Source organism: Seriola lalandi, unplaced genomic scaffold (genome assembly GCF_002814215.2).
Source record: "Seriola lalandi dorsalis isolate HSWRI2012SDOR001 ecotype SW California unplaced genomic scaffold, Sedor1 jcf7180002054468, whole genome shotgun sequence".
Lineage (NCBI taxonomy): Eukaryota > Metazoa > Chordata > Actinopteri > Carangiformes > Carangidae > Seriola > Seriola lalandi.
Genome location: NW_019525021.1, coordinates 24,348 through 49,900, shown reverse-complemented (window position 1 = coordinate 49,900; position 25,553 = coordinate 24,348). Strand labels below are relative to the sequence as shown.

The window sequence follows — 25,553 nt, the reverse complement described above, 5'->3', positions numbered from 1 at the left end:
TATTCTAGGCGCAAATTCTGCTTCCTTTAATGGCGTCCATGCCAGATAGAGGCAATATTAACAAGCTGCAGGCATCAAGAAGGGAAATGGTTTTAGGACAGACAGACCAGACTTTTATACTGGTCACATTAACTGGGATGGTTACGTTTTTAGGTATAAAGGTTATACAGTATGTACAGCTAGTGAAAGTGCATTTAGTGCCAAGACACTGTTTTTCATTTAGATGCAATGGAGTAGGAAGTGGAATAAATGAGGCTGCAGAAAACTCATGATATGTTGTATGTATGTATAAGTTGCTGTTCAATTTTTCGTATATTTTTGCACATAAAAAATGTTTCCTGTTTAGTCTGAGTGTTATGCATGTACTCATGTACTGTTCACATCCCTGGCACATTGGAGAGGGAAAGTGAGGAAATGTATCATATCAATATTTCATCCCGTTACTTGGATGTAAGGGGAGTGTGATAGAGATATATAGGATACAATATGATGCTGGATGCGGGAAAAGCCCAGATATTCTAATTGCAGGGTCTAGCACACTAAGACATTTTTGCTAAGCATTACTGTTCCTCCTGACCTAGTGTCTAGCTCAAATGGTATTTAAATCTTTTCAAAGAAACCTGTCAGAGATCATCTGACATAGCTGGCTCTGGTTTTCACAGGCACTCTTTGAAATGACACATTCCTCTGCAAAGCAAAACATGATTTGTTGCCTTAAAATACAGTGCTTGGCTCGACGCGTACCAATTATGGCACCAAACGGAGCCCTGAGCGCAGGCCTTTGTGTCTGTGAATTGCCCTAAATGTGGTCTCCCTCTGGGTCGCACTCTGGGGGTTAAACAGATCGACGGAGCCTAAACAAACACAGGGCTCCCTCTGTGTTGATGTGGTCATCCCCTTCAGAAGCTGTAAGGGTGACACCTGCTTATTGGTTTTCAGTTTCTCGGCACGAGTCGCTGACCCCTGCTCTGTCTGTCTCTTCTTTTTGTGGAAGCTGCTAATCCTCTCAGAGAAGGTGTCTTTGTAATAGAGTTGAGGCATTCACAGCGACAGATGAGAGTGAGTTTTATGCCACACTGCATGCCACATTAAGGAATTATTTCAGGGAAGATTAAGCAGGGGCTCAGGATGGGGGCGGCCCAAAAATGCCCTGGTTAGCTGCCAACAATCCTGTGTGTCTCACATCTCAGAAGGGGGAATGTACATTCCCCCTTGTTGTCTCTTAGCCATGCTACCCTGAAGTGACTCTGAGAGACGTCTGACCTTTTACTTTGTTGCTTGTGATTTAGTTCATTTAAAGCTTTTTCACCACAATTTTGGAATGTCTCATTAATTTGATCTCTCGCAGCCGGTGGTAATATCATTATCCTGAGGAACTTGGATCTAGTTGAAACTGTGCAATTAAACCTGACCACTCAGAAATGCTTTTCTTTTCCCTGCTCTTCTGTCATCTGTTGCTTTCACCACATCAAAATTCCCTCACATTAGATAATGACAGAGGTGGTTATGTTAGTTATGTTACTGAATGCTGAAGCACTACACTGTATCATACCTGTTGTAGCCACACAGTCTTGAGGAACTGGAAGTCATCATGTGCAGATTAGCAGTGGTGAGATGTTCTTCCTGTCGGAGTAGGATTTCAGTGGATTCATAAATTGGGCAAAATGTTGGATTATTAGTTATTGAGCACAACATGGATGTATAATGTTTGCTGTGGTGTTCTGGTTTCTGTGTGGGAGACAGCAAGAGAGACATATTTGTGTGTTTTGTAGAGTGCAGTGTGTGTGTGCGTGTATACAGCACCAGTCAATGTTTGGACATGCTTTCCCATTCAAAGTGCGTCCAAACTTTCGACTGGTACTGTATGTGTGGGCCATTTGTTGTAGACTCCCTTGATAGACCAACTGTTGAGCAGGTGTCGGAGGATGGGGCCAGATGACAGGCGGATGTTTAGGCTGAGCGCTGGTCTCCGAGGAGTCCTGTAAATCTGCTGAGAGACATGGATGAAATTACTTGGGCTCATCTGTGATTATTAGAGATCACTTGTTAAAGTCCTCCTCCTTTGCTTGGAAATGTTATGTTATTCCCTGTGGCTGACATGATACAGTTGAAGCCAGACTGTACGTGCACTTGAGACAGCTTATGTTTTCACACCCCGAAGCACTTTCTCATTTCCTCAACAGAGCGTTGTACCTTTGCCTCTGTTTAAAAGTATTTGAAGTAGATATTTAGATCTGATTAGAACTAAAAAGTAACACTTCTGTTCATGAAATCAATCTATTTATTTTTTTCTAAAATATCTATCTAAAAAAAAAAAAAACCTTTTCTTTTTTCATCTGACCAACTATCTAAAACCCAAACATCTTCAATCTACAATCACCATGAAACAGAGAAAAGCAGCAAATCTCTCTCTCTGTGAGAAGTGACAACCAGAAAATGTATGGGAATTTATTTTTATCAACTCAATTATCAAAATGATTACTCTTCACATTTTTTTGTTGCTTGAATGATTAATGAACTAATTGTTTCAGCCCTAGCTGTAATATGCTTTTGGAAATTATTTTTGCAGCAAGGCAGCATAAAAACAGAAAATATGAACTGAAAATGAAAGCACAATAAGACAGTTGAGGGTGTGCTTCTACTGAACACTCTACTGAATAGAAAACAATAAAATGTTCATATGATAAAAGCAAGAAAAATGGCAACATTAAGAACGAAGATAAGAGATGGAGATGGACACACGCTGAAATTACATTGTTGAGCTGCCTTGGACACACTGATACCATCACTATGACCATATATGGCCAATAAATGGCATCAGAACTGGCAGCACCTGGTGTAAGGATTGGTTATGCCGCCTCTGGTTGGATTAGATGGGTTGAAAAATGCATGTCTGGCTTTCAGAGGATGTCTCTTCAATCATACAAGGAAAGGACTGGCATTTAAATTCCTCTTGTGATTAGCTGGACCGGGCTTTTTCACTCCCGGTGTCCACATGTTGCCAGTCAGGAGAAGCAATGATAGACATCAGTCCTCTGGAGCTGTCATCACTAAGCACTGTACTCTGTTCAAGAGAGCGCAAACAACAGGCCTGGCTTAAACAGCTGCCTTACTTCACAGGGATGTTAGCCTCAAAACACATCAGATAAGCCTACAGGCAGGCGGACTACAGCACACATGTACAGTACGTCCACACACACACACACACACACACACACACACACACACACACACACACACACACACAGTTGTAGGTGAAGGACTGTCATGATTAATGTGAGTGTATGGAATGCGATGGTACACTTCTGTGGTGGATTCACGTGTTCGGAGCTACCTAGTGGCTCTCACTGTTTATAGGTCCTGGATTCTTTGAATTTCACCTCTTAATGAGTGAGAGCAGTTTGACTTGCGGGGATTTATGGATGCAGGGCCACTGGCTCCAAAAGATGGATGAGCCACGCTCACCCTGTGGCTCTCAGGCCTACAAGCACATCTGTATGATCACTGCTTGTGACAATGATCAAAAGTTCACCTAATCAGTCCGGGTCATTCTCAGGTAACATTTTTCAAACTGTGCGGGAAAGAGGCCACTTTTCCTTAAAAGTCATCCAGGCTGTTGCTGCCAGTCATGTTAAACACTCCGGTTCTATGAGAGCAAAGTTTCTTCCACTTGGCCAAAAACCTGTCTCTCTTCTAAAAAAGAGCCAAGCGGCAGATTCCTCTTACATTGGTTAGTGTGAATGAAGGAGACTCAATGTTCCTTCCTTTAGTCAGGAGTTAACAGGGTGATGATAAGGCTTTGATAGAAAGAGGTCAGTGTTTGAAACTGCAGATGTTGACATTTCATGGCAACAGCCAGGTGTCTCTGCTTCGCTCACCTATTTTTTTTTTTTCTTTCTGTCTCTTTTCTCTTACCGCCCCATCTGCCCACATGGATTCGTGCAGCTGTGTGTAGCTACGGCGTGTGCTTCAATGGCGGCCAGTGTCGGGAGGGATCCACCCAGCTTTGCGACTGCCCTGCAGGGTTCAACGGACCCAGCTGCCAGTATGGTGAGTAGCAACATCCTCCTACACTGTCTCACAGTCTTTTCTTTGAAACACCCCCTCAGCATTTCGCCCATGTTCATTTTCCATTACTGTCAGAGGATGCAGTATGAAGTTTGAAAAATAGCCCGCAGTAAAAGTAGGAATCGTGAAAACTCTTCACAGACTGATTGACATTACATTACTGATCCATTACAGTCAGCTCTCCAAGCTTCCCCGCTGAACTGTGTTTGAGTGATCTCCTTTCTCTTTGAGTGAATGGGAATCTCCTCACATCAGCAGTTGGCTTCTGTGCCAGCAGCCCAAGTATTTAATCAGCAACTCCATTGTTGAATTTGAGCGGTTGAAGTAAAACAGTGTAGGATGCTGTTGTTTTTCTGATAACACCACACGACAGGAAATTCCTCTATGTGTCAACTTTTCTACCAGAATCATCCATCTCTCCCTCGAGCTAGACCCTCCCAGACGACACAGACTTTTGCTGCATGAGTCAAGTTCACACTGCGGGGACAACTGAAAACGCTGTTCTCATTTTCTGACTTTATGCTCTCTGGCCAATATCGCAGTTCATCTCTTACCAACATCTCCATCAGTGCACAGGTTTCTCAGGAGATGCCTGGTACCACAGATGTAGCGCCATGACACCTCTTAGCATGCAATACATTCACTCCCTGCTTGGCTATTACAGGACTCATGATCAAGCCTTGGGAAATCCAGCACTGACGGCGCCCTATATGATCACAGCTCTCTGTGGCAGCTAAGCTGACCTGGCTTACTTCTGATTACTTCACGCTTGAATGAAAGACTTAATCATAAGGATGGAGGATCCATGAACACACATGCTAAATGAGGTGCTGCCGAGCACAGCTTAAGGCCACTGGGTGCCTACACAAGCAGGACCTGATGGGCCTAATGGAGGTCTTTTAGAAGAGTGAAACCATCTGTGTAACATGTTTGCTGATCGGTGTTGCAAAGAAAAAAAAAAAAAAAGACAGTACAGGTTTACTTAAGTTTAAGCATATAGACACAGTTAAAAATAGCAGACTCTGTATCCACACTGAGGAACCAGGTGATTGGGTTTTAATCCTCTGTGTTCTCAGTGGATGAAATTGCGTGAGTGCTTCCATGTCCTATATGTGTGCTGTGTATGATCGGATACCTGCACTCCATGATCTCCACAGTAGCAGCTCATCAGTCACTGCGATCAGAGCAGCGCTGCATATTTCCTTGACACATAATGATGCATCATTGTATGGAGTGGTGAAGTGAGGGCCAGTCCACACTGGGAGACGATGCCCCTCATCCTTCACTCCTGACCATGAGACACAACGTTGAGATCCTGACCTCTGCTAGACTCTGCCAGACCTAAATCATAACTGAATGTTCAACACTGACATGTTCAGCAAACCGTAACCTCTTAAAGTAAGAATACATTTGTGCCATTATTTAGAGCTCCCCTTGAATTTGGTTTAATCAAAGCTTCCTTCTCCATCTGTAGTAGATGTGAGATGTATATTTGTAAGAAATGAAAGCTATAATTTTGTGTGCCAGCATGTGACTGAGTGGTTGGCATGGGTAATGAGTGAAAATAAGAGAAAAGCAAAAGAGGAGGAAAGAAAAAAATATCTGTGCAGCTGTAGCATTTTATTTATTTGTCTAGTTTCTGAAGAGGATTTCTGTTTCTGATCTCAAAACCACCACTAAGATACAAGAAAATTAACATGTCAAACACATTTATTGGGAAAAAAAAAACATTTTTATCATTTCCAAAATAAATAATTAAATCATATCAAATGAAAACATGTCTCCTCCCTGCAGTTTTGGCTTTAGAAAATATATAATTCTGCTGAAACTCAAACTGTCTTTGCTCATCCTGTTGCCATATTTTAATACTTGTATTTATGGTCTCATTTTGAAATATCAAGCAGAACATAAATAATGGACATAAAAACGTCGTCCGACACCTGCTACATTTCCAGTGCGAGGAGTTGCAGTAGGGGCTCTGGCACAACTCCACCTTCTTGCAAAGTGCATGAAGAGGGGAAGCTGTGTCGAAAGATCAACAACACTTGTAGAAACCTTGTTGGCCTGTCTCCTTCATCTAGATCATGTTTTTCCAAAAAATGTCTCCTAAATACACCCACTGTTAGATTGTCACCGCAGTGCCGTATACTCTAATGTACACACTGGACATCTTGAGGATCTTTTTTCTTTCTTTTGTTTTTGATATTCACTCATCTATATAAGTATCCCATCACAATAAGTCACCATCCCCTCTCAGTTTTGCCAGCAGGCAGCCTCTGAGCCACACTGTCTGATATCAGCACAGACATCAGCTGCCCCCCCCCCTCCCCGAATTCCCTTTCATTGAGATCTGCCAGCATTGTTCTGCACTGTGAATGATAGCTGTCATCAATGGGCACCTAGGGGCCCTTGCTGATGGAGAGCTATGCACCAGACCCCCACACCCTGATCCTCCCTCTATTGGAGGCTATCAGTCCGTAAACAGTCTGGCAGTTATATTACCCCGTGATTGGCACTGAATGGGCTGCCTGACGAAGGGTGTGGGGTTGCGAGTGACTCCGCCTGACCAGGGGCAACACTTGGGATGATAGGAGACAGAGACAGGCAGGAATACTATCGCATCTGTCCCTTCTTTTGAGGTCCTGCATGTGCAAAATACAGGTCACGCCAGAGTCAAGAGTCCTGAGGGCAAAGGGAATAGCTGAAGGCTCAGTACAAAGTGGCTCAACGGCGAAAGAGCAATAACATCACCTCCAATGAATGACTGTTCACTGAGTGACAGCTCTGATATATAGCTGGGGCGTTATGAAGAGCACTCCACGGTGGTCAGGCACATACCATTTCGTTGTAACGCTGTCACGTTGTAGAGCGCTGGATAAATAACTTTAGTGGTTTTGTAGATGAGAGCACGTCGCTCACACAAGCTACTGTTATAATTCAGTTACAGCTGTGGTCCACGCGCTTCATACAGCTGTCAGTCACCGCTTGTTCTATCGTCATGTTTACACAAAAGCCGAAGCCACAGCAGAGGATGTGGCTGAGGACGATTGCGTGTAGCTGTACTCCACTCAAAGATTCACTCATCATTTTAATCACTTTAGACAGTTCTCAGCAGCATTCCTCTGCGATCGCATGTGGTGACATCCCCTTGAAGCGCTTTTGATGTGGTTCCTCCATGTTTGTGTACAGCAATTGGTGTGTTTATGTTGTTCAAAGTGGCCAATAAGTGCCCTGCTCACAATAGTTGTATGACGCTGTCATCTGTGTTCTTTCTTTTTAGTACCATCATGTCTCAGTGATGTATAAGACAATAATTAAATTTTCTGTGCCTTAACTCTGTGGTAAAGCATTAATGGCTGGTGCCTGGAGGCTCCTCTGATCCTCTCAAAGACAATAAATCCCATTTTTCTGAACTTCACAAGTCATGATACTATCATACAATATTACAGAGTAGCTCATTTAAAGGTTGTATAATTTGACATGACTGAGACTTGTGAGGATAAATCCTTGTACTACTGTCTGGAAGGCAGCACTTTTAACACAGATGGGGCACATGTTGTAATATTTGATGGCATTAATTATAAAACAATTTTAACATCCTGGAAAACAATTTTCTCAGTCATCTTTGTCTTTGAAGCAAATTTTGGTTTATTTTATGTTGAGTTTGAAGTGTGTTGGGCTTAGTTGTAAAAAGGTGATGTCATGTATCAACATTTGAATCAAAACTTGATGACAGGTTGTTGTCCATCTGTCTCTGTCCTCTTCTCATGAATGTGACATCTCAGGAACTCAGGGAATTTCTTCAAATTTTGGCACAAACTGAAAGATGAACTGATTTTGGTGGTCAAAGGTCAAGGTCATTGTAACCTCATGTCCGTCCCATTTTTGTGCATGCAATATATCAGGAATGCCTGGAGGGAATTTCATGGCATCTGGCACAATTGAACATGTGTACTCGAGGATGAACTGATTTAGAATTTGGTGGTCAAAGGTCAAAGGTTACCCTGGCCTTGACTGGTTGTTGGAGGCATGCGACTGTGAGGCGGCAATTCTAGTTCAGTGTTAAACTCGTTTAGTTTCAAATATGTAATGTTGCAGAGAAATGTTTAAGATTAGAAATCAAGTTTTCAGGGTTTAAGGTTATGTCATTTTTAGCTTTAAATCTGATATTGAACTTATTACAGAACTAACAACCCTTTTCTGAAGCCACAGGCAACTTTTTGTCTCTGTTTTTCCTCTGAAGTCTCTGAAGACATTTTTAAAGCACTCCATCTTGTCTATATCCAGTGGGATTTAGTCACTTGGTGCCTGATGTACTCGGTATCCAGCCTGTCATCAGCAGACAAGTGGTATCCTCTGAGATCAACAGCTCACAAGGCTTTTAGACCTCTGGCAGGGCAGATGTCTTCATACCAGCTGACATCTGGGCTCAGCCACAGACAAACAGACAGACAGACAGACGAACAGAAAGGCAGCCAGATGCTCATTTGTAACATGAAACTTTACCGCCTTAGTTCAAGAATCCTGAAATATCCTAATGCTGCCTCATGTATCCTCATCTGTGGTGAAAGGTAAAAATGTTATCTGAAAAACATTAAGCTGATGTGTCATGTGTCCCAAATATGAGGAGTCAGTAATACCGAAATTATATCCTTGATAGCAGAGGGAAAGATAGACCCAAATAGACCCAAAAAGGCAAAATACTGAATATTCCTTTCCTACAGGTTAACATGTTTAAAAGGCTTTTTCATTGCTGATAATGTCAGGATACCAAACAGTGAAATGTTTTACTGAATGAGCTCTTTCGCTTGTTTCGTTTTTTTTTTTTTTTTTTAATTCTGAACCATAAGCTCATATCTTGGCTGGGTTCAGGGTCACTGCAATGCCAGGACGGCCAATTGGTTCTAGGCATCACTCAATACAGACCCTGTACTGATGACTATCATCATTATCATTATTTTGTAATGTTTGCTTCAAAGCAGAGTCCCAGCCTTGCTTTCTCAGCCACAGCCATGTTGAACTTTGAAGCTGAAGTCAGTGCAAATTTTACTATGTCACACCATCTGAAAAGTTACTTGCATTCATCGCTGCATTCAAGGTTATGTCTGAGTCAAATTAAATTTCTTAGTCTGATTTATACTATCATTTTATACAGCTAAAATCTAGTAAAATAAGTGCTCTTCATATATTTTACTGGAAATGGGGAAAAAACTAACATCTTTTTGCTCATTAGAAATATACATTTTCAGTTCTATATCTTTTTATTTTTCCTTTTAAAACCAGCAGATCACAGCGAAGGAACAGTAACACTCTCAAGAAAATCTTTTTCATGTGAAACTATATCGTTAGTGACATCAGTGGCACATTTTCACATTAATGCGTTTTTTCTTAAAGACCTGACCTCACCATAGTCAAGGGCAGAGATGGAGATTGAAGCCTTTTTCCAATAAAGATAAACAATAGCTACATTTTTAGTATGATGTCTTCTGAGTTTTAGTTGGACTTATAAACAGTTGACTGAAGCTCTAAATAATGAGGTCAGTTATGTCTATGGAGCCTGTCGGAGCATGACGCCAATCCTCCACAGTCTAGTGGCCAAGGTGCTGAGAAAAGACACAGTGGGAACCCAAAATTTTCACAGGAAATAAGTAGAAAATAAATCGGTATATTCATTGAAGTATTGTACCTAAGTACACTTTTGAGATACTTATACTTTCAGAATGACCCGTTTATGCAACTTATTATTTCTATCCTGACAACTACAGTGAAAAGTACAATCAGCTTATACAATAAGCATTGCATTATTGAAAATGAACGACCCAACAATACACAAAGAGGTTATGATTGTCTACACCTTGGCCAGCTTACAACAGTATAATTATGTTTATAATGAGTAATTTTACTTTTGATACTTCAAAGTGCATTTTACTGATAATACTTCTGTACTTTCATTTAAATGTATTTTTATACTGTGGTACTTCCAGTTTTACATAAGTAAAGGATCTACATAATTCGTTACCTGAAGTTTTAATAAAGGTAGAGAGAGCAAACGGATGAGCTGGATCTGTATAGAGGTTTCTCAGTATTGCTCTACTGTCTATTCTAGTTCTGCCTTTGGGCTGAATTGTGAAGATGGATGCTTGTTAGCGTGGTTGCAAGGTCAGGACAGCAACCCTGGAGCTATTGTGGGAATTCATTGTCTTGTTAAAGGGCACTTGTTGACTCGTACCCAACCTTTGATGTACACAGACTTGACTCATGGTTTGTTTGGTTGAGGGACTAAATGTAACAAATTTCTCAAGTAACTTCCTGTAGGAAGACATGTAGATTAAAACTCTTACAGATCCTTGTTTTGCATTTCAAAAGAATGTGGGTAGAGCAGTGGAATTGACACAAGCTTATGGATTCCTTCACCTAGTTTCCTTTCCTTCCTTTTTCTTTTTTTAATTTAGCAGATTATCTAGTCATCATATAGGACACTTAGGCACTTAATCACATCTTTTTTGTGGTTGCCTCTGTCCTTCTCCCACTGTCTGTCTTCATCATGTAGAACAGCTTTCCTGAAAGTTTCATGTGTCTGGAAACTATGTGCTTCAATTTATTTTAAGACAGTGATGAGTTTGCCTGAATAGTTGTAGTCATTGAGGATGATTTCAGATGTTGCTCTTTGCAGTACTTGTGTTCCTCCTCTAATAGCTGCCCTACTCTGCAATTTCTTAAAGTTCAACAGTGGTCTTTCCTCAGTCCAGCGGCCTGTTGTAACCTGCCTTTTTGTCACCTCTCCTCTCACCTCACTCACATGTAGACATAGTAAATTGTCTTAAAGCAGGTCATTGGAGAGGAGGCGGGGTGAGTTTGATGAATGTGCATCTCTTTCCTGCTTGCAAACATGTTTTTTTGTTTGTCTTGCATGCATGGTTTACTCCTGATTAGTCATGGTAACCACTGTGGCACATTAAGGCCAAATGTGACCAAAAATGTGGGCGGTTCTTGCCTCCCACATGTCAACTCCCAGTTAACATATTAGTTGCATGTTGGGCAGAAGTTTATACATGTCGTTTTTTGGATGCAACAAAGCAAATGATGTGTCGTTAGCTCATCTTTTTAGCCTGTCAAAGCGGAAAATCACCAGTAGTTATAGTATCATTAGTGTAGCTGTGTGCTTAATTAACCTGATTTATGTGACAGCGGTGACTTCTGACGTCTCCTTATGCGCTGCACATTGCGGAGGAGAAGAAAGGTTAAAGGTGAAGCCAGCATGTGGACCCAGTGTGTGGGCTGGAACATCCAGAGCTGGACTCACTGGTTATGAGCAGCAGGGATGCGACATGACATCACTGTTGCTCATCAAGTCATTCAGTGACTGACAGTGACAGGAGGGAGCAGCAGCGACGCAGATGGTATCTGTCACGTTTAAGGGATGCAGGTCCACATGGGGTCATGTTGTAAAAGAGAACATCCCCTTACCGTATGGTGAACCCATTTCACACATGCTGCTCACCCTGGCAAGGGTACAAGTTTGACTGACAGTTTATCAGTGAGGAAACACTTTTTTTTTTTTTTTTTTTTTTTTCCTTTGGCTAAATTTGTGGTGTATCTGCTCTCTTCGTGTCTGAGGAATGTTATGAGAGAGGTGCTTTCAGTGTGCCGGGCCGCGGGACTCTCCCCATTGTAAAAATAAATCCCTGAACTCTGAGTCCCATTGAATGGTTTTTACTTGGGATCAAGAAAAACATTTGAGAAACCTCCATGCTGAGCTTGCTGAGCACTTAAGTGAAGAAGTGCCCCAAAATGAAAGACACATGCATGCAGCTTCTTTGCTTCAGCATTAATGTAATACACGATCCCATTGTGATGATTAGCCAGCGTGGCTGATAAGTTTATTGTGCCTTCTTTGAATAAGGATCAGTGAAAGAAAGCATAGTTTTTGGTGTGACAAAGCAAATGGAGACAAGGAGGTGGAATAGATCCAAACATGCACAAGGAGAATGTGAGATGTACATCAGTGTGCTACAGATTGACACGTATAGTTATATGGTTTTGACCATTTGATACACTTTGTAAATCAAATTCTTTTATTAAAGTAGCTGTGACCAGTGCAAGTCTACTTTCACCTTTGGCAGCTTCATCATAGAAAGGATTCCAGGAATATCACACCTTACATTTTTTCCCGTTGTACATTAACGACCGGGAAGTGTTCGCTAGGTTGAAAGACTCGAGCATTCGCCCATATTTCACCCGATAACCTTTCATTGTGGTCAGCTACTCAGAGCTAAATGTGAGCATGAACGACTGTAAAGCCATGAGATTGTAAAAACTGTGAGATGGCCAGCTGCAGCAGTTTGTCACTCATGATCGGTATGTCCATCCTTCACCGAGAGAGGTCAAAATGTGTTTGGCATCAGGGCATTAGGTTATATAAGCCTTGTATAATGATTACCACATTTGCTTTATCTTCTCAAAATCTGGCTATTAGAGCAGTAGAGAAAAAGTTGTAAAAGTCAAATGTCTGATAATGGGATAGTAAATGTCTAGAAGGATCACAAACTGTCTAAACCATCCTCAAGAATTCCCTTTGCCTCTCTGATGGGTTTAACAGGCTACAGTTAAAATTGCTGTGAACAGGTTGACGTCTGCTTTTTTACTTTTCCTCGGAGAGAATTACGACGTCTTAGGTTCTAACCTTAAAAACACAAACAGAGAGTGAAATATTTGTAATGAGAGCTCTTTTAGGAGCAGCGAACAAGGTCAGGTGGTGACATAATCTTGCTATTCATAACTTTTGATGTTTTTTAACCCCCCTCCTTTTTTTTTTTTTTTGTTACAACAAAATTTATCCCATTAACCATAAATTGGAGTTTAAATGGACCATTCACAGAGTCACTGACATGTTTTCTGTTTCTTGCCATTTGAAGGTTTAATCCCGTTCTTTGAGTATTGTTAGCAGCCAGCATAGCGTGACTTCCAGAGCAGCTGAAATGAAGGAAGCCATGGAGATGTAGGCACTGCTGGGAAAACTAGAAGCTCCCAGCAAATATTTTCTCAAACATACTCAGAGGTTTTGTCCTTGAACTCCTTTTGATTCTTTGTTCCAATACTTTCTCCATTTCTGTGTGTCTCTCACTTCCCCCTTCTTACCCCATACTTTCCCCTTTAAAACTAAACAGTAAGGATCTGTCTATGTTATTTTCCACATTGATTAATGCGTTGATTGTTTTTTTTTTTTTTTAGAATAATGGATTAATCATTTGGCATATAAGATATCAGAGAGTAGTGGTAAAAGCCCGTCACTCTAAAACCAGATTTTTGTGTCTGGCCAACAGTCACAAACCCAAAGATCTTTGGTCCCGAGGTTAAATGATGTTAAAATGACGATGGAGAAGAGTCTCAAATCCTCACAGCAAGTGTTTGAGATTTTTAATTCAAAGGCACCATGTGGAGTTTTGGAGCTATTTTTCTACAGCTTGGCCCCAGTTTTGTTGTGTTTGATGCTCATGTGACACAGTCCTGCCACCAGTTTCACACCAGTCTACTGATCGACAATTGGCAGAGGTAAAGAAACAAAGTAATATGTAAGCTAAGGCAGGGAAGAAGAGGACAACTACAAGCTAGTAAAACTCAGACATAGACAACAGACATGTATTGCGTAATCAAAAAATGAAGGAAATGCATTCAACATGTTTGTCAGCTTCAAGGATATACCCATAATGCTTTATAATGCAATAAATAACTTTGTTTACATGAAAACCCAACTTTTTAAAAGGTCAACGAAATTTTTCTCTATTAATTATCTGTTGGTCGGCTAATTAATTAATTTGCTAAGCATTTAAGCACTACTGTTGTCGAAAACACACTTAGGATGAAGAAGAATCTGAACTTATGGAAAACCAAAAAAACAAGCAATGACATTGTTTTTTTTTTTCTCTGTGTTGCAGCAATTGTTTGGTAACCTATAGCGTGGATCCTAAAAGTCAGTCACCCTTTCCTCCTCCTGTTTCAGCTGTCCCATCCTGAAATATTATGACCTCTTTAGGCTTCACCACAAGGGAGAGAGAGTAGCCCTGTGTCTGTGAAGTCAGCAAAGGCATCTCTAATGAGAGGGAGTGCGTTGCAGTCAGAGGGTGGGGTACATCCTTGCTTACCTACCTGCCACTGCATCCTGCGCAGCACCCTAATCTCCCGTAATTGTGCCGAGTCTGGGCTCCCACCCTGTCTCATTAGGCTCTTTACAGCATTCCTGATGAAAGGTCGCTTTTGGTCACGCTAGGGGTTTGTGCAAATTGCCAGTGACAAGAGTTTGCAAAATACAATTAGAGGAATAATCAGCGTGGACTGATCCCTTGATCTACCAGTGGTACCCTGATTCTCCTTATCTTTGCTACCTGTTAGTTCACTGAACCTTCCATATCTTCTCCTTATTTTACTAAATCTGCCTCGTCTGCCTTTGTTCCTCCTTATCAGCTCCTTGTGTATTCCACTGAGCCAAACACTTCACTTCTAATCTGTTTTCCCTCTATCTACTCTGTTGTGTATTATCTCCATATGGAAGACACTTAGCCTTGGGGAAAGTTCAGCAGAGAGTGCTGTTTTTCAGCGCACAGCCAGTGTCTTACTGATGTCTCGTGAGGTGTGAAAAGGAGATGCTAATCGAAACAAAATGTAATGAGACAGGTTCAGCCGACTTTCACGTGTCAAGGTTGTTGTTTTTTTTTTTTTTTTAAACCAGATTGTAGATTGATTCTTATTTCTGTGTTTTATCCTGTCCTCATCTCCATACATGGCTTTCCTCCTGTAGTCAAATTAAACTTCATGGGTAGAAACAGCTCAGCTGTTTTTAGGGAGCGCTCAAAGAATCCGGGCAGCAGCAAGGATGCTGCATGGAAAATCTTAAAACTTAACCCCAACCCAATATTAACATAAAATATATGAATATTAAATCTTAGTTAAACCAACAATAACAAAAAGTATAGCAGAGAAAGGAGGCGGTAGGGAGGGTGGAGGAAGGTTCAGCTACCAGCACTGGCGTGAGTGTCGGCAAAGTAATTGCGTTAAGTGTCAGGTTATAATAGACACACTGTTCACATGCATAAATGAACCATGCCAGTCAGTTAGCATATGTGTGACTTCAGTTAATTTAAATCTGTTGTCTCCAGTCTGGAAATGGGACTCCCGAGCAGGGTCAGAAGATGAATCTGAAGGGCTGTAAAATGATCAACAAGCTAGGAAAAAAAAATGATAATAATAATATATATATATAAACATTTGATACATAAATTTGTTTAGTATTTGTGGGATTGGTTTTTTTCTTGTAAAATACTGAATCATTTGACTTCTTGAAGCCTTTTAAGATATTCCAATGAAACAGTCTGATAAGGTAAAAATCCCACCTTGCTTGAAAGGCTTGCAGGTTGTAGAAATAAGTAACCGTTGATGACAGACTGTCAGTTGACTTAAAGGTTAGGAACCAATGATATTAATGCCACTTCTGTTTGGAGAGCGCCGAGAACTTTTCATCTGCACTATTCAACATTATTTTGTTGCAGTGTGATTAAAAGGTGCACTGCTGCACCATATTAAAATATCCCCCGGGTGTGGTGCGGCTTGGGTGAGTGTATAAGATGAAAATAGAGCCCATTGCCCCAGAACCACACATACCTGGGGGTTATGTATTAGACTGCTGTTCCTTTCAAGTTTGAACAGCTGTGAAACCATGTAGTGTCACATTTGAGCATACAGCAATAATCAGAGGCACAGTGTTTATTCCCCCTGTACACCTCCAGCATGACAGTCTGTCATGTATCTGCCACCTTTTGCCCCTTAGGCAAACGGCTCTGGGCAACTTTCCGTCAGCTAAGGCCCTGCACATACCACTGCAGCATATCTCACACATGTGACCGTGAGGGAGACAGGCTGGAAACCACAACAAGTCATTTTTGGATTCCTGCTGGCCTCCATGTGTTGTCCCAGGCAGTCAAAACTGCCGGGTCAAAGTTGGAAAAGACAGGTCCTAACAGGTAGAGCATAGATAGAGCACACGCAAAGGGTCAGAGGGCAGCCCCCTGAGGTCCTCGAGGCATTTGTTCCTCCTGTTCGTCCGTGTAGATCATAAAATGTTATTTTGGATACATGCATAGGTTCATGCTGTTGGCCTACTTTCTCTGGGTTGCAGCCTGTAACTTTTACTGACAGTCAAAACGAGTGACAGAAGTCAGAAACCTTTGGCTATCCACAAGCCTCTGAAGAGACAAGACTTACGGCTCTGACAGACCCCTTCTATTGTATGATCATATGGCAAAACAGTCAAACCAGTGCTGTGAAAGAACTTTGGGATTTTCTTTACCCAGCATACAACGCTCAGATTTCCAGTCTGAGGTCCGTGATTGCTGGCACCGCCGTGTGACTGTTACTGACGTGATTCGAGCTGGCTGTGTCTGGGAATGAAGGAGTTATGGTAGTTGCAGTCAGCTGAAGAGAAGAAGAAAGAAAATAATTGAAACTTACAGGAAAGAGAGGCAGCTGGCTCTTAAGAATGGGATATGCCACAACATATAAACATACATGAGTACCTGCGCAGCGCTAAAGCACACTCCCTCTGAACACGTATGCACACACACTTAGAAGCTTACCTCGCAGTGCAGTGAAATGGATCATCAAAACAGGGATTAGAGGCGTTTAGGACTCAGTAGAGCAGAATGTTCACTAAACAAACTCAAACGATGGACTTTTAGTGTCTTTGATGTCGCATTTAATTCCCTTGTGGTCAAACATGCACAAATAATAAAACTTAAGGCTCACTGGTCAGAGTAATAAGCTGTACCAAGTTGCCTGATTGATATTTTTACCCAGGAGTCAGACGGCCTCTGAGTGCTTTTCTCTCAGCACAGCAGTCTGCAGCTTGTCTGTGGTTTCTTGTCAACACTTGCCTTGGGAAGAAGTGTTGAATAACAACAAAATACAACTTTTTAAAAAAGGCAGATAAGCAGAGAACTTAGACTTTTCGCAGGAGAAATATATAATAGAAGAAAAGTAGTTTAACGGGCTGACACTCACCTCAAGACGTATTCATGCAATCAGACCTGTAGCAATGATTTCCTGAATTTTACCAAGATCTGTATAAGACGAGGGCTGGAACTAGTAGGTATTTTCATTTTTGATTAATTGCTTGATCTGTAAAACATCAGGAAAAAATCCCCAAAAACGTCATCGCATTTGGAACACATGGAACCATCAAATGAATTGCATTGCTTAAAAAATGACAAACGAAATAGTTGGCGATGAATTTTTTCTTCAGCTAATCATTTATTCATCGAGAACTTTATACTTCAGGGAGTGTTTCTTTGTTGACTTTAGCACAGTTGGAGTTTATTTGGAGTGATTAGAGTAAACAGCATGTCAGGCATTGCTGCTTCAGCTTCACCACTGAGATGTGTAGTTGCTACCTAATTGTAAGTGTCTTTTTAGAAACTGGAGATGGAGTCTGTAATACCCTTTACTCCACTCCACTTTTTACTCCAAACTTGAGACAGATTGTTAATGATTTCATGGAAACATTAGAGGTTTGTGAATTGAGGTGCGGACATCTTAAACGTCAGTGGATGCACATCATAGGCGTCTGTGTGTGGTTACTCCTTTGTCATTAAAGGGGGCATTTTTTAACTTCTTTGGTTCCAGGAAAGCCACACCACGTCCCAACGACAGTGCCACTTAACAACAACTCAGCTGCCACACTGGCCACAATTACAGGGCTTCAGAAAGAAACCCGTACCCAAAGCTGGCACCATGAAGGCATCAAATCGGACTAGTGGAGGGAAAATATTGGATGCTCAATACAGCATGCATAGTTTTCTAGTGTAAGTCAGTGCGGTGAACCAGATTGAAACATGTTTTACAAGAGAGGGCACTTTGACAAGTGAAGTGTGGTGTTCTTTGCCTTTGAATTGTGATATTGTGGCAGCTGTGTTTTAGTTACATGATGAACGAGAGCAGAGCTGAATCAAACAGTGTCAACTTATTAAACATCCAGCTGCACATCTGGGCTATTATTGATGTAGCAGAAGATAAACAGCAGGGGGCAATGTTGAACTTGAGCTGATGCCTTACAGAGGAGAATGAGAGAAATGAATATCATTCATGAGGTGTTCAGCTTTGTGTTATATGACCTATCAAATAGTTTTCTCCAGCAGTTTTAAATATATTTATTGTCTGAATCTCTTGCGTATCATCTCAGTCAGCCACATCTGAAAATCTGAACAATCAGTGCTGTCAGTCTGAATCACAAATAAAATAAAATATTTACCCTCAGGAAAAAAAAGTGTACACTACTGCAAAAAGAGAAAGTGCCTTCTTTATTTTATTTATTGATGTTGACTAATCATGAAAATGTCATTGTATACCTAGTGATTTCACCTGGCATGAAAGTGTGCAGACGTCTCTGTTTGCCTGCAGATTACCTGTAAATGTTACATAGCACAGAAAAAAAAAGTATTACAAGGAAACTTGATAGCTAAATTACTTACGCCATGTGGACACAATGACCCAAACTGCAGAGGTAATGCTCGGATTAAAACATTTTGAATCTGTCCTTGGGATTCACATGGTATCTGACTCCAGGAGCTGAATATCCATGTGAAATCCACAAGGAGTTATGGAGTCTATAAAATAACTTTTTTATAATAACGTTTGTGGGCTTGGGTGAACATATTTCACCACTTTATCTGTTTCACTTGAGCTTCTGGCAGAAAGCCTTGTGGCGCTTTCTGTCAGACAGATAAAGGAAACGTGTCCTCTACAATAAACATTTTAAGGGTAGGGGTATACTGGAGGTCAGAAGTGAGGATGAGTTTCCTGTGTGAGAGCGTGAAGTTCCGACTGTCTGATCCAGTTCATAGATGCTTGGTTTGTTAGTCAGACGAGATGTGGTTGACTCTGTTTCACCAGCCCCCACATGTGCAAGACAAGTCAGAGAAATCCTCTCCTAAGTCATTGTCTGAATGAAACCTCTGACTCAAACATGTCTCGTGGCGCCTCAAACCAATCCCCATCTTTATAGCACCTGGTAAATGAAAGCAGCTGTGAGGACTGCAGGGAATGCAACTAGGAATGAACACTACCAAAGCACATTATTACACCAGGAGGCTTTTAGATCAGGGCACTAAGAGGAAACAGGTTAGTGTTATCCTCAGCCCCCCCACCCGATCCTCGATGAATGCTGCAATTTTCCGGCCCATGACCCCCCTGAGATAATATCAGAGGTCTGGTGGTTTTCGTTGGCCCAGTTTTAGCCCTTCGCAGTCTGCCGAGACATTAGCCTCATCCTCTTGGGAGCAGTGGCGGTCTTCCTTATCACAGGAAGTCACACAATACGGCAGAGGAATGTAAACCCCGAGCTTTGCTGCAGCTGAACTTGAAGAAACACAAAGGTTTTAGTGAAGCTTTTTTTTTTTTTTTTCCTATTTTTCATTCTTCACCTGATTGCTTTGGAACATAGTGTCCACTACGGGGAAATACAAATTTTTACCCATTTTACAGATGTTTTTGTTTTATAAATCAGCTTACGAGGAGACATAACAGCGCAGAGCAATCTGGCTCTCACTCATAACAATGTAGCTGAGATCTTGTTGTCTTCTTAGAACAATGCACAGAAACTCCACCTTCATACATAGACTACAGGAGGGAGACAAATTTATCAGAAACATTCCCAGCATTTCCACCCAAAAAAATAGTTCCGCTGATGTCGTGAGCTCAGATCCCAACAATCCTGATGTTTCATGAGAAACTTAGTCAGTGCGTGACGGCCTAAACAGCATTCACAATAATTACTGTATATGGCATTTGCTGTGCGGGATAAGGCATCTGCTCTCTTCCCCTCAAGGTTACGGTTTCGTCTCATGAAAATACATATTTTTTTAAGCAGAGGTGGTCTTGGCTTCAGGCAGCGTGCTGCTATAAAACACTGCATGAAACCCTGAATATACTGCAATAAAATACAAAACCACTAACTGCAGCCTCCAAAATGGTATAAAGATGAATCAGCTCTTCTCTGATAGTCAACAATTAGTTGATAGACAGAAAGTTAATCTGTGATGATTTAAATTAAAAACAAGTGGTTGTATGAGTTAATTTTTCAATGAATGACAATAATTCTCCCAAAAGTCAGAATGTGATGTGTTCATCAGTTTTACATTATTATAAATGGATTATCTTCTGCTGCTGGACTGTTTAATTGAAGCGCCATACATTTCACCAAAACAGAATTTGGATAGGATGCAGAACTATTGTGTTGGCAACTGTAGGATTGTTGGTAATGAAGTTTTCACTCAGTGTGTAATGTTTCGTTGATATCATTTCATAAAGGAATCCTCTGGTTTCTGCAGTGTGAATTCTTCAGGGCTGGTAGGGACCTACGGTTTGTTTACCACTTGACGAGGATTCTTGTGGCAGATATATATCTGAACATCCACCATATGGCGAAACGGTCCCGTGCTATTCTCCCTGCATGAGTTCAACCCTGAGCCTTGGCCTTTGACACTGACCTAGGGCATAAATTGGGCTGCAGACACTACTTTGTTTCAGGCATCTGATGTCTTTTTTGCAAAACGTGCCCCACCCCACCCAGAGGTCAGGGAGAAGAAACCTTAGTGATTTGATGTTCACGGGAAGGAGTCGATCTTAAAACACACCTTGTTTCAAGGAGGCTACAGCTCTTGTTTCTCGCCCGTAGATGTGTCTGATAGCTCTGCTGGAGGCTAAGTCTGGTGATGGATCTCTGGACCTGTGAGGATGACGTATGGTAAATTAATCTCACCGTTGCCCCCTGCAGTCAGGTGAGGGTGTAGACTCTGCTCCAACCCCCTAACTCACTCATGTCTCCAGAGGTCATTGAGTTTAACATTGAGGAAAAATTAGTTTTATGGCAGGGAATGTTTCTGTTATGAAAAAAGATTACATTAGTATAAACAGTCATGTAGCATAGAGATATAGTGATTAGAATAAAGTTCAGCCACATATTCTCTGTAATCAGATATATCTCTTGTTTTGCAGAGTTTTGGAACTATTTATTGATTTCCAATGTGGTCTTCATTGTAAGAAGAAAAGAAAAAAAATCAGACAATGCACTGTCAGACTAATACAATACAAATATCCTTAAAGTGTCTTTCTTTGCGTGGTTTTCTACAAATAAGTTTCTGCTGCCCTCTAAACATGATTTTCGATTCACTCAACTGAATTCCTGATGGGCAAATAAAGAGAAATTCCACAATTTCAAATCCATCAATAAAAAAATAAAAAAAGCAACTTTATCTATCCAATTTAGACAGTCAGTTTCCACTTCTGCATTTCATATTCTCCTCCTGACCCGTAGCAGGTCAACATTCCTGAGTGCTTATTGGGCAGAAAGACTTGGAGAGTGATGAGCGTGACACTGACCCCGGGCAGACCCCTCCTCAAGTTGCCACACAGGTGTCTGGCCTTGAGGGGTGGGGGGGGGTAGACGTCCACACACACACACACACACACACACACACACACACACACACACACACCTTTCACTGCAGGATCCCTCAGGGTACTTTAATCCTGCCCTTGACTTCAGGTCACACCCTGCTCAGTGACCATCACTTATCTTCTTCAGTCTGGATGTTTCTGTGTAATTTCCTTTACAATCTGCTCTTTTTCCGCTGCTTCTTTTGCAAAAGAAATGAAGTGAACTAACAGGCAGGCACTCTGTCTCACCCCAGGACCCAGACGCATTAAATTAAGCTCTTGTGACGCAGTGCCCAAATAAAAATCAGTGAGCATCCCAAATTGGATTTTTTGCTGCAGTTTATCTAGTCCTGCTTAGAAGGAATGGTGTAATAAATTGATCGGAATGATGTTTCATAGTATAATAAAATGTATTGTTGATGTTTAAAGTAACATTTCATTACATGTTGTATGCAGCTTAGGATTTACGACAGTTTTTAACACTTGGCAATAGAAGGAGTGCAGTGTTTTTGGTGTGAACATTTCCAGATGTTGTAAACTGAGAGGGAAATCGTTTAATTGGCTGGTTAAACGCTGGCATCGCAATGTACCAAAATTTGCTAGGAGGGGGAAAATGTTCTATAAAAGCAATTTTCTTTGCGTCCGTACTCTTCCCTCTGTACAGTAACTCTCTTCTTTTATGGACATGGAGAAAGTTTACAAGCTGATTAGTGCCAAGTGAATGCTCCCTTCCTAATTTTCTCCATGGCTTTCAGTTTTCACTCCAAGCTTCCTTCTACTGGCATGGCAAATGCAACAGCCCAGTGTCATCAAGTTTCGAACCGCACCGTGAGCTTAATCTCTCCTGACAAACTCCCACATGAACGAAATTCAGCGTTAACGCAGGCAATGTGTATCTGTGTCCTGAAACTGCGGCGTAGAGACTGAACAACACATTACTCCTTTCATTCACAATTTGAATATCTCCTCATTACGCAGAATCTGTTCAGCTCAAATTATGGTATACGCTGAACTGTCAGCACCTGTATCTGACCCGAGTCATTATGCGTAGTTAGGGGAACTGAAGGGAACGATTTTATCTGGTTCAGCTGATGACAGATTTGGCAGAATATGTAGCTGATGGAAATGAAATGGAAAAACTGTGACTTCTTGTGGAAGTGTTTTGGAGATCCTGCTGAAGAATGCTAGTCCCGGTTGATGTTGGAGTAAATTTACAAGTCAGAGGCAATGAGGACAACATGTTACTGCTGCATATTTGCTTTTGTCCCACTCAATTTATCACTTGATATATTTTTATTCTGTTTTGGATGTGTTGTGTATTTTCCTTGAAGTTGGTACCGAGGAGACGGGTTTAAGGATGGAAACAGCACACACACAGCTTCCCACAGTAATTCTCATGAATTTCCAGGCACTTGATCATTTTCCACAATTTCAAAAGTTGGATACAAATTTATCCATGGAGGACATTTAAAACTTAGACTGTCATGAAAAGGAAGATACATTCTTTCTTCATCCTTGCTGCTCCGAAACAAAGCCAACGGCTGTTTTTCACCGAAACACTGAGCATTTTAAACATGTTTGACTGTTCTTCCTAATCTCTGTTTTTGTCTGTGGTTTGAACGGCAGCATGATGAACTTTGTCCTTGTCTCTCCCCGTCCAGATGTGAATGAGTGTGAGGAGACCAATGGAGGCTGTGAGGCTTTGTGTTGTAACACCATCGGAAGCTTCTACTGCAGGTGTCCTCCTGGACTGAAACTGAATGAAGATGGCAAAACATGTCAAGGTGAGTACTCTGTTGTTTGGTTGTAGAGCTGTTTATAAATTTAAAGGCACACTTCATGAATTTTACACACAAAGATCACTTTGCCTGTCATGGGTAAAAGATTCAAACAGTTGTGTCACGTCGTGTGTGGTTCCAGAGGAGCTTTTTAAAGTCAGTGCTATATATATTAGTTATCTATGTGTGTTACAAACTGGGGTTTTTAAGACATACATTTAAACTTTATTTTTATATATAACACCTTTAGTTTCATTCAAAGTGCTTCACAGATGATTGACAATTCAAATGTCAACAGTAACACAATACGACCAATGCATGCAAAAGATAAAAAAGGATGAAGAAATGATAATAAAACCTATTAAAAGATTTAAAAAATAATACTAGAATAAAAAGAATAAAATGAAGTGAATAAGTAATGATAATGAATAGAGCATTTTAATAAATTAATACAGTAAAATAAGTGATTAAATGAAATAAATAATCATAAATAGTCATAAATATTCTAATTAAAAGCCTAGGTTTTAAGTTTGCATTTAAAGGTATCAGCACTTTCAGCTGTTACCAGATCCTCAGACTGTTACAGCGGCTCGGAGCATAAAAACTGAAAGTCCTCGCGCCAGAGGACCTGATTCATAGATTAGAAGCATAGTGCTTTATAGATAAGTTGAAGAATTTTTAAAGTCGGAAATAGACAGGCAGCCAGTGTGAGGACTTTTTAAAAGGTGTAATGTGTTCTCTCCCTCTGCTCGTAGTCAGCACTGGGAGATCTGAATCAGTTGTAACTGGCATAACTTTTTTGGGTAGACCAGATTTGAGAGAATTACAAAAGTCTAGCCTGCTGGATATAAAAGCTTTGGAGAATTAGTCTCTGTGTCGCTCAGACAGAGGAGTGCCTGCACTGCAGCTATATTTTTAAATTTTAATGAGCTGATTTGAAATGAAAGACCTCTTGTGAGTCCCCCAGCTTTATTGAAATGCTACACTTAATCAATGGAAGATATTATAATATGATACTATATATGGCAGGAGATATATAAGGGTTCTGCTCACTGTACTGTACACTTTTAATTTTGTCAAGCTGTCTCTGCAGCTTTTCTGGTGTTACTTTGCTTTTCTAGCTGAGTATTTTTTCTCTTTTCTGTTTTTCCATTAAATCCACATCATTGCTAATGTTAAGTTGTTCAGTTAACAAGTGTAAATGTTAAGTTTTAATTATCTTATAAAAAAACTAATTGTCAGCTCCAAGATTCCTATTATTATTCTTGCACTTTTGAAAACCGCCAGTGTGATACTTTATTATGTCAGTTTTGCACGAACTAAATTGATAGAATTTCATTTTACTTCCAAGTTTCACGTCACTCTGATCAAAGTTTGTGTCCTTTACATCCTTAACATTCACAAGACTGACACAATTTTATTCTGTATTTATTTGTTCATATTTATGTTGGCATTAATCGAGGTTTGTGTTCATTTTTATTTATGACTCAGTGAATGTTGATCCTGCACTCTGTGAACATCAGAACCAGATCATTTAAACTCAAATGAACCACAGTACCATGACTTTTTAACTTGTACACTGAAGATGATCAAATCATCTTGGCTTCTGCTGTTTTCATAACTCAGACTATCTGTGGAAGAAAGTGTAGCTACCAGTCTATCAAGAAGCCCATCATCCTTTTAACCACAGCAAAACCAAACAGAGCTTCTTCCCAACATTTTCCCATGAGCTTTCTTTTTGCTCCATCATAGTATGATGTTTCTGATTAGGGAATATTTGCGAGTGGTTGGTTTAATCACAGTAATGATTCCTCTGTGCAGCAGCCAAGCCTAGAGGAGAGATGCTGGACTGCTCTGCAGCAGCATGGCTGTCTGCTGGAGGAACCAGTGAGAGATCCGATCCAGGTCACGGTTATTAGGAGAGTCGATGGGAACGTTGTCACAGCTGGCTTTCATAGCTAACTGCCCTCCGCCACCGCCAAACAGCAACCCGTAGCATTAGTGTCCTAATTATCTGTAAATGGCAGGATTATTAACGGAGGTAAAAGAAGCTGGGTGCACAGCGTCTGTAGAGAATGATCAGCTCTCCTTCTTCATGACGGCCTGAAGCTGGGAGAGCCCCAGCTCAAAGCCCATATTAGTCTGGATGAGAGGCAACATCTATTCAGTTAGCTGTTACGAATAAATGATTCAGGGGAGTTGGACCGCAAACAACCACATTAATAC

The 25,553-nt window shown here is 40.9% G+C and overlaps 1 protein-coding gene across 1 annotated transcript in view; it reads left to right on the top strand.

Annotated features, from left to right (window-relative positions):
- Positions 1-25,553, top strand: part of megf6b (multiple EGF-like-domains 6b) — a gene marked incomplete at its 3' end in the record, with an annotated part of 52,423 nt that overhangs the window by 7,170 nt on the left and 19,700 nt on the right. The window contains exons 4-5 of the mRNA XM_023411469.2: positions 3,946-4,050; positions 23,211-23,333. Coding sequence (XP_023267237.1) covers positions 3,946-4,050; positions 23,211-23,333 — 228 coding nt within the window. The remainder of the gene's footprint in view (positions 1-3,945; positions 4,051-23,210; positions 23,334-25,553) is intronic.